The following is a 10,342-nucleotide window of genomic DNA, read 5'->3' on the forward strand; positions in this document are numbered from 1 at the left end:
TCTCTCTCTCTCTCTCTCTCTCTCTCTCTCTTTCTTTGTCGTTCAGTGTCTCTCTTACCTCTTTTGTTGGTTTAAGAGTTAGTGGTGAACTTGCCTGTTATTTCTTCACTTGCCATTGCCCTTATACTCTCACATGCTGCTTGATTGACAGGGTCCTGGTCTGCACGCACTGAGCTTTTGATTACAGGCACTCCCCCCACCTTCCTCACCCCATAGCTACACACATACATACAAAACTCCATTTCTGTATGTTTTTTTCCTTCTCCCTTGACAGCTGCGTAGGCTGACAAAAACTCTGAAGGAGACTAGACACAGAGACATCATACCCCATGTCAGCTTTTATACAGCTAACTTCCTCAACCCGCAAAGACACTACAACAGCACACAAACGCTGACACTATGTGGGCATGTGCACACCCTCACACTCACACACATTTTAACACACTGTACATAAAGAAATGCGTGGCTTACAAAAGATCAGTCTCGATTAGATATTCCAGGCCAATAGCAGTGCTGATACATTTTGAGTATTAAATCAATAAAGAATGGGCTTAAAATGTACATAAAACTGTAAAGACTAACATATTTACTGCACCGCTTACAAATCACCCAACATATACATAATATTATTATTAGCTGATAGCATATAGGCAATAAGCCCACATTAGACAACGAAATCGACTCTGATGGCATATCGATCAGTCTAAAGACACACACTGACACACAAGCATGTCCTTCAAGCACACACACACGCATTCTTCTGTCATTCCTCTCGCTCTCTTTTTCTCTTTTTGGACACGGTGCATTTAGTGTGTATACAGCTCTCACTAGCAGGGAGAGAGCAGATTATTATTCAGTGGCAATAAAAAGCCAATTTGGACTTGGGAGGCTCAGCGGTCATTTGAAGGGTCACAGTACAAGGCAAATAATCGGCTCTATTGAGATGGATGGTGCGGTGAAGGTTGAGCCTGCTTCACTCGTATGGAAATGTGCCTGCAAAAACCTTGGAGTCGCAACAAATCTGAACCACCGTCCACTGCAGAATATTGATGCAAGAATGAGCATTAGCCCGTGAGGCTTCACGCAGCAGCGGTGAATCAGAGGGTGGACACCGGCATCTGAAATTTATTTTGTATATATGATGACTAGAAGTACCCCCCAGTGAACAGGCAACCTAAGTTTTTCACAGTGTGCACTTTTTTGCCAGCCACCGCTGCTTATGTGTGTGTTTAAAGCTTGTGCCTACGCTGAAGAGTTCAACTTTATGCGGCGTATGCAGTCATTTTCAGTTCACGCCAGCACAGTATGAAAATCAACTTTCAGACACTTTAACATTGCTGCCATCACAGCGGCTATTTAGATGCTTTTGTCAAAATTATATAACAGTCTGCAGCTGCCAGCATGGAAGGGTTTTGAAAACCCTTCTCTGTTGGTGCATTGTGGGAAATTAAACTGGCGTGTCATCTGAAATTTGAGTGCCAGCAGCCTTTTTAAATGACTGCTGCTTGGCAAATGACTTTTTTAATTTTAAAAAAATCAGACTATCTTGAATTAAGAGAAGTTTGGGAAAGCTGTTCTCCACATGACAGTTACATTTCATTAATATCAAGTCATTCATCAAGGCAACTTTGATGGAATATCTGCTTCAGTTCAATTCCAGTCACTTCAAAGTTGGTCTTCGTGATGTTGGCCTGAACTAAATGCATTTTTCGAATGTAGTCTAACGCCTATAGGCAGCAACATATGTCTTACATGCACAATCATTGCTCTAACTAACGCAGTTATACAAATGTGCTTGTTTGAAGTGGGAAGAGGTGAGCATTATGGATGAGAAAAACATCCCCATCAGGACGTACCAGGTGTGCAATGTCCTGGAGCCCAATCAAAACAACTGGCTCAGGACAGACTGGATCCCTCGGTCTGGAGCTCAGCGGGTCTACGTCGAAGTCAAGTTCACCCTGAGAGACTGTAACAGCCTCCCAGGGGTCACCGGCACCTGTAAGGTACGTGAAAGCGTGCTCAGGATGTGTAGCGTGCTGGTGAATGTATGGCCTGACTGCGGTAAAAAGTTTTAACAAAACAGCAAAGAATTCTGATAAAGGGTCTGACCTTTTTTTAATATGTTAACTCTCATGATAATTACTTAATGGACAGACTGCCGCTAATGGACCTTTATTTTATATTACAGCTGCTGTTTATTCAAGCACAAACCCCACTTTGACTCATTATCATATTAAGAGAAAAGATGAGTGCTGGTGCTGACGATAAATAGGTGCCTCAGTCTGTCCCTTTTTTTTAAATTCCCCTTTTGTCTTGTAGGAGACATTCAATCTGTACTACCATGAGTCAAACGAAGACAGAGAGAGCTACATCAAAGAGAGCAGCTTCATTAAGGTGGATACGGTGGCAGCAGACGAAAGCTTCACCCAGGTAACACCGAACAACTGAGTCAGGCTTTGAGTTCCCTCCGCCACTCAGTGTAATTTGCTCCTATGTGGAAAATAACCCCCCCCAAAAGCACTTAGCTGTAATGTTTTTATTTGTTTTACAAGCACTTTTATCTTAGATGTCTGTTTTGCTGTCCCGGGAATGTTGGCAAGGTGCTTTTGCTCAGTCTTTGCTAAAGTAACTTACATTCTAATCTTGCAGGCCGTAAAGCTTGTTTTGCCTTAGCAATCAATAAAAGTTATTCTGAATCGGAGCCAAGTGCTGAAGATGTGGAGATCAGCGGCGGTTCAATTGAAACGCCCACTTTAAGTTGAACAAGCAAATTGAATTAATAAGGGGTGACACGGTTTACTGCACTGTTTATTAATGCAATGCTGTTTTCTCTCAATTCAGGTGGATGTTGGAGACCGCATCATGAAACTGAACACAGAGGTGCGAGATGTAAAAGTCACGACCCGGAAGGGCTTCTATCTAGCCTTTCAGGATGTGGGCGCCTGCATTGCTTTGGTTTCTGTCAGAGTTTTCTACAAAACCTGCCCGCTAACCGTTCGTAACCTGGCAACATTTCCCGACACCATTACCGGGGCCGACACGTCCTCCTTAGTGGAGGTCCGGGGGTCCTGTGTCAACCAATCGGAAGAAAGAGAGGAACCTAAAATGTACTGCGGTGCTGATGGAGAGTGGTTGGTTCCTATTGGTGGATGTCTCTGTAACCCCGGATATGAGGAGAGGGGAGGTGCATGTAAAGGTAAGTGGTGCTGGCTACAGCAGAGCTACTTCTCTTTTGTGCACTCCTGAATTAATGTGTTGTCACTTTGAAGTTTAGCATCTCTGTGAACAACAATCACAAATGTGCTCAGCTTAACAAGCTACTCTGATAATATTGATATTTGGTTCTTTTCGTTTTTAAAGGGGCACTCGCTAGCTTGGCAAATGTGGTTTAGAGAGGACACCATAACAAATTTTATTCTGTTGCAGAAACAGTAGATAGTGGCACATTTTTAGTGTTTTGTAAGGTATCCAACTGAAATTGCAAATTACACAAAAGAACACAAAAGAAAATTGACCTAATTTAAACTCTAATAATATTCAGATTGCAGGTTACAAGCTGAGAACAGAGAAAAGAGATAAGATGGGTCATTCTGAAGGTGATAAAATCCATTTATGAACGTCTTTAATCAAATTAATGGGTTTTCTTTTTCTGGTGTTTCCGCTGGATACTTAGCAACTGCACGGCAAAGTCAAAAAGCAATGTGTAAAAGTGTAATTTCCACTTGATTTTTAGTAAAAATTCAACAACTTTTAAAATCAGTGACCTTTAGTGGTGCAGTCCATATTGGCCTGCTCAGATCAACAGGGTGGCATGCACTGGGAGCATTTATCTGTATGGACACATGCCCAGCCATCATTTAGAGTGGGTTAAATTAAGACCGATCTTTTTGTTGCAAGTTGAAGTTCTGCTTTGTGTACCGAGCGCTAAGGTCTCCATATGAGGTGTGCTCGCATAACCACAGCCATCTGGACAAAAATGTCTTTCTGTCGCTTACAAATTTGGTCTGAACTTTACTGTAACAAATATGCAAGCTGTTCACACCTTTCACCGACTCACATGTGGCTCGGATGACGTGTAATATTTGGAAACGACTGTTGTGATAGTGAAGACTGCAAATTTCCACGCTTATGTGACAAAGTGGGGTGAACGGGGTTGGACAGGCTTAGTGGAGACACTTTTACAACATGGCTCGACTCTCTCCATTCATGTTCACTCAAACACACAACACACATACACAGATGGACAGAGACCAATAGAAGAAGAGCTGTGGGGGTGGGGGTGAACGATTCACTGATGTGCTCCCTCGGTTTTATTTATGAAGCCCATCCCAGCAGGCTAATTGTATAACAAACAGACCCATAATTCAAAGAGCAAAGAGGGGACACTGAGAAAGAGAAATATACAGAGATGGACATAAAAAAGAGCGATGCATTGCCAGTTGGCCAGTTGGTGATTAAGAGAGAAAAAAACATGACTTTTTTCTTTGCAATGAGAGATGCAGTTGCCAAAATTCTGTATGAATATGAATAGTATGTGTCTCAGATGTTCTCTGAAACTGTCACCCGGCTTAGCTCATTTGTTTCATCTGAAAGGAGGGGGAGGTTTGTGGGGTGGTCCCTGAAGCCTGAAAGATGTTCCTCCTCAACTAGATTTAGGAGAGACCCTTGACTCTGTTGAACCTCCAGCAGATGTGAAGTGCCATCTATCTATCTGCTGCTCTCTTCTTCATCTCCCTACTCTCTCTGCCTGTCAGGTTGTTGGCTGGGCGCAGCTGCCTCAGTGGAAATTCATCAAAGTCTGAATGAATACAGAATGTATCTCTCCAAAACCTCTGACCCGACTGAATTAGACGGACACCTTAACTCTTCTCCTATTTTAAGTTTAAAATTTGCAGAGAGAAACAGAACAGGAGGGCGTAGCGGGATGGAGGGAAGAGAAATAGATTTCGGAAGAGATTAAGATGATCTGTCTCTCAACATGTCACACACACTAAGAGATTTCTGGATCATGTAGACTCATGTGCCATCTCTGAGTCGGCACAACGCGTTCAGGTGAAGACAAAACCAGGCAAACTAACCTTGGCTGGCAATACGTCATTAGAAGCTGGGCTCATTTTGCACTTGAAAGACAATCGTATGTCTCAGTTTGGAGTCTTCTCTTAGCAGTGCAACTTACAATTGTCATGCTTGTAAGTTAGAGTTGTCATCTAATGTAGTGATGTTAGACCTGTGATGCACAGACCTAGAGACCTGTCTAAGATTATCTATCAGCCACCAGTTGGAAGGAAAAATGTATATTTACTATGAAATTGATTGCTAACGCCCAGTTCATGCAGGTCAGCGACCCTTGTGAGTACTTTTGCTAGTGATAAATGTGTATTCTGAAACTGGTTAGGGAGTGGTTGCTTTAGGTTGCTGGCATCAAGTGTTACACAAACCAGAAAAGGAGACTGTTTGTCTTCAAAGTAAAATTTGTGCCTTTGTACAGGGAGTGCAGAATTATTAGGCAAGTTGTATTTTTGAGGAATAATTTTATTATTGAACAACAACCATGTTCTCAATGAACCCAAAAAACTCATTAATATCAAAGCTGAATGTTTTTGGAAGTAGTTTTTAGTTTGTTTTTAGTTTTAGCTATTTTAGGGGGATATCTGTGTGTGCAGGTGACTATTACTGTGCATAATTATTAGGCAACTTAACAAAAAACAAATATATACCCATTTCAATTATTTATTTTTACCAGTGAAACCAATATAACATCTCCACATTCACAAATATACATTTCTGACATTCAAAAACAAAACAAAAACAAATCAGTGACCAATATAGCCACCTTTCTTTGCAAGGACACTCAAAAGCCTGCCATCCATGGATTCTGTCAGTGTTTTGATCTGTTCACCATCAACATTGCGTGCAGCAGCAACCACAGCCTCCCAGACACTGTTCAGAGAGGTGTACTGTTTTCCCTCCTTGTAAATCTCACATTTGATGATGGACCACAGGTTCTCAATGGGGTTCAGATCAGGTGAACAAGGAGGCCATGTCATTAGTTTTTCTTCTTTTATACCCTTTCTTGCCAGCCACGCTGTGGAGTACTTGGACGCGTGTGATGGAGCATTGTCCTGCATGAAAATCATGTTTTTCTTGAAGGATGCAGACTTCTTCCTGTACCACTGCTTGAAGAAGGTGTCTTCCAGAAACTGGCAGTAGGACTGGGAGTTGAGCTTGACTCCATCCTCAACCCGAAAAGGCCCCACAAGCTCATCTTTGATGATACCAGCCCAAACCAGTACTCCACCTCCACCTTGCTGGCGTCTGAGTCGGACTGGAGCTCTCTGCCCTTTACCAATCCAGCCACGGGCCCATCCATCTGGCCCATCAAGACTCACTCTCATTTCATCAGTCCATAAAACCTTAGAAAAACCAGTCTTGAGATATTTCTTGGCCCAGTCTTGACGTTTCAGCTTGTGTGTCTTGTTCAGTGGTGGTCGTCTTTCAGCCTTTCTTACCTTGGCCATGTCTCTGAGTATTGCACACCTTGTGCTTTTGGGCACTCCAGTGATGTTGCAGCTCTGAAATATGGCCAAACTGGTGGCAAGTGGCATCTTGGCAGCTGCACGCTTGACTTTTCTCAGTTCATGGGCAGTTATTTTGCGCCTTGGTTTTTCCACACGCTTCTTGCGACCCTGTTGACTATTTTGAATGAAACGCTTGATTGTTCGATGATCACGCTTCAGAAGCTTTGCAATTTTGAGACTGCTGCATCCCTCTGCAAGATATCTCACTATTTTTGACTTTTCTGAGCCTGTCAAGTCCTTCTTTTGACCCATTTTGCCAAAGGAAAGGACGTTGCCTAATAATTATGCACACCTGATATAGGGTGTTGATGTCATTAGACCACACCCCTTCTCATTACAGAGATGCACATCACCTAATATGCTTAATTGGTAGTAGGCTTTCGAGCCTATACAGCTTGGAGTAAGACAACATGCATGAAGAGGATGATGTGGACAAAATACTCATTTGCCTAATAATTCTGCACTCCCTGTAATTTGTTGTTACACTGATAAGACACAACTTTGCACAAGTTTGCATTGCACTTTTTCCAACTTTCAGTACAACTTGGAGAGGGAATTGGGTGTATTTGGAAGACAAGTCAGCATCTTCCATGCTAATTACAGCCAAGAGTGGCAATCTGCTATCAACCAAAGCGATCACAAGGAGGTTTTTGGTGCAGCACTCTTTTTGCAACCAATTTCACCTGGTAGAAACCACTCACCCACTTGTCAAGGAATAGAAAATTTGCCACAAAAACCAGAGATTACCGGGGGTTGGTGACCTGTTTCTAGGCCTGTGCAGCGTTATCTCACGTTGAACATCAACATCAGCTGTCAGCGTTTTAAAAATGTGCTCTTAGCTAGCTAGCAAGGATTAGCATTAACAACATTCCTCTTAATGCTTTAAAAGATTTTGGTGATTCATCCCTCCTGCTATACAAGCTCAAGCGACCGTTGATGGGTCACACTCAGGTTTGAGAGTTATCACTAGACAATCTAGGTTCTTGTAGTGCACTAAATGTCAGTGTGAGTGCACTGAAATGGCAACTGTCAGTGTGGAAGTATGAGTTCTGTGACGCAGTAAGAGAAAAATAATTCACACACGCAAGGATTAGTTTGATTACCTCCTAAATAACTCCCACTTTCTCTTTTTGCATGAGTTTTTAAGGTGTTTATAAAGACACAGGAGAAAAATCTAGTCTGATAGTAAAACACCAAACAAGTACATTTAATTTTAAATGAAAAATCTATGCTTGTCTGCTGGAAATGTTTCATAGTTATATGTCTCCTGGTTCAATGGATTGTTACCCACATTAATATTATCTGCATGTGCACTTTTGCACTGGTTATGCATTTAAGCTTCTGCGACAGTTGCGGTTAATTTAAACTGAAACAAGTGTAGATTTAAAGGAGTAAAATGTGAGAAGTTCATTTTCAGTGTTGACGCAAAATAATGAGGATGGAGAGGATGAGCGGAGAAGCTCTGGAGAGGAAGAAGGGATTAGATCATGAATGGGGTGAGAGAGGGGTTGAAAGAAGGCCACTGACAGCAGAAGGCATCAATACAGAGCTCCCCCTCCCCTGCTGGGGGTTTGTCACTTGGTGCAAAGGGGGCGAGTGGAGAAACACAAGAGAGAGGGAACTCCCCCTCTTTCTAAACCCTTGGTTAAGACCGAGGTCATGACTGAGCCTTATGAAGACGTCAAAAACTTTGGCTGACAGCCAAACACACACACACACACACACACACTTGCAGAAAGAGTTTAGTCGCACAGAGCGAGGTCACGACCGAGGTGGATGAAGACGTCAAAAGTTTGACAGCTGCGATCCGTCTGGGAGGATCGGAAACGAGGGAGGAGAGACAACAGAGAGAATGTGAAATGTGAACGGCTGAAGAGGTGGAATGAAAGCGGAGCCTCCTGGTTTTCTCTCTCTCTGCTGGCCTCCTTTTTCTCTGTCGTCCGAATCTCCTCAATTCTGCTCAGTGCCTGGGAGGGTTGGAATGTTTCTGTGTGCAAGCGTGTTTGCATGTGTGTTCCCTCCATCCAGAGAGATTTCATGGTTGTGCTTCTTTCCAACGCACCTGCAGTGTCTCGTCAACAGCAGAAAGCAGTTGGACAGAAAGAGGCAGAGGGAGAGACGGCAACACTGAAAGAGAGATGATAGAAAGAGCAAGCGGATGATAGAATGAGTGCGTAATCGCTGTATTCAGTCCCTCTAATTATTGCATCGCATTTCTGGACTCCGGACATGTTGGACTGCTGACTTAGAGTGTGTGTATGTGCGAGTGTGAACAAGTGCACGTGTGTGTGTGTGACTGTGTCTGTCTGTGTACTGTATCTCTGATTTTCTGCCTAACAAAGCCCTCCTTCCAATATACTCACAGTTTGGAGGACTGCCCAGGAATGCCTAGAGAAGAGTGTGATGGGGCAAACAGAGAGGGAGGAGTTTGTGTCTCTGTGTGTGCATGTGTGTTTGTGTATATGTGCGCGTATGGCAGGTGACGAGGCAAGCAAAGACACTGGAATAGCACGAGTGATTGTTTGAAGTGAGCCAAACTCAGGTGGGGGAAATGCTTTGCATTCCTCCATAACAATCAGAGTGCGTGTGTGTGTCTGTCTGCGTGTGTGCTATTGTCTGCCTCTCCCAGGTTGTTCTTAATGTACAAGAGGTTTGCCAGCTTCACCAGGCTGTGTTGTAGCTCCCTGGCATGGGCACAAGCTCCGCTCTCCCTCTCTGTCTTGCTCCTATTATCCCTCCTTTCGCTTCTCCAACTCCTCTCCCCAATCCACAGTCAGGGGGTGGGGGTGTTGCTGCTGCTATGGGGGGGTTATTGTTGCAGAGTCCCTTTCACATGCTAATGTTCAACACTGTTGGCTTTAGGCAGACACACACACTCACAAATCCACACACTTCTCGCTTCAGACCACCAGTTTATGTGAATATTTAAATTTAGACAAACTTAAAGCTACAGCCTCGTTTGACGTTTTAAATGCAAGACTCCATTGACCCTGTAAAATACAAGCTAAAATTGGCTACAGGGGAACTTTGATTTTGGAGCCAGGCGGTCCATTCTAGGAAGTCCTACACTTGAAAAAGATAAGGATCCGATCCTATCTTCAGCCTCATCTCCAGCCTTTCCCCCAGCGTTTCCTTGGGCGTTAATTAAAATGGGGCATGACCCCTGCGATTAACAGCGTCCCTCCTTCTCGCGTGACGGTCTATCAATCCGTCAATCCATCCCTCCCTCTATCCATCACTCAGACAGGTGTCAGACCGCAGCAGTGAGGGGTACTTCCTCCATCTCCACCCCTCTGCTGGGAAGAACCAAGGGACGATGACAGCTAACACGGGGTCAAGGAGAATTCACGCAAACGCACACACACCCACCCTCACACACACACATGCATGCATACAGTGTGCCGACGAGGCTTTTAGTTGGATTTGGAATGAGCTGCATTTGCATTTTGGGTAGCAGAAGAATGCATATGCAAATGAAGACAATGCTGATAGTAATCAAAGGGCACCTTCTCCTGCATGTCTCTCCCTTCTCCCTCTCACTTCGTCTCCCCTCTCTTCATCTCTTTATCTTTCGCTTCTTGTCAGTGTTTTTCTCGTGCTGCCTCTCCCAGTCAACCTTCCCAATCCTTTACACTCTGTCACTTTGTCTCGCTTGTCTCAAGCAGCCGAACAGCTGATTGCTTTGTAATTATCGTCCTGTCTAACAGGCAGAATGTTAATGTGCCCACAGACACACACACACACACACACACACACACACACAC

At 43.7% G+C, this 10,342-nt stretch overlaps 1 protein-coding gene across 1 annotated transcript in view; it reads left to right on the forward strand.

Annotated features, from left to right (window-relative positions):
• Positions 1-10,342, forward strand: part of LOC102293147 (ephrin type-A receptor 4-A) — a 28,349-nt gene that overhangs the window by 1,610 nt on the left and 16,397 nt on the right. The window contains exons 3-5 of the mRNA XM_005920561.3: positions 1,806-2,003; positions 2,320-2,430; positions 2,842-3,196. Of these exons, the coding sequence (XP_005920623.1) occupies positions 1,806-2,003; positions 2,320-2,430; positions 2,842-3,196 (664 nt within the window). The remainder of the gene's footprint in view (positions 1-1,805; positions 2,004-2,319; positions 2,431-2,841; positions 3,197-10,342) is intronic.

The sequence above is a fragment of the Haplochromis burtoni genome, unplaced genomic scaffold, assembly GCF_018398535.1.
Source record: "Haplochromis burtoni strain Fernald_Lab_line unplaced genomic scaffold, NCSU_Asbu1 Contig_41, whole genome shotgun sequence".
Taxonomy (NCBI): Eukaryota; Metazoa; Chordata; class Actinopteri; order Cichliformes; family Cichlidae; genus Haplochromis; species Haplochromis burtoni.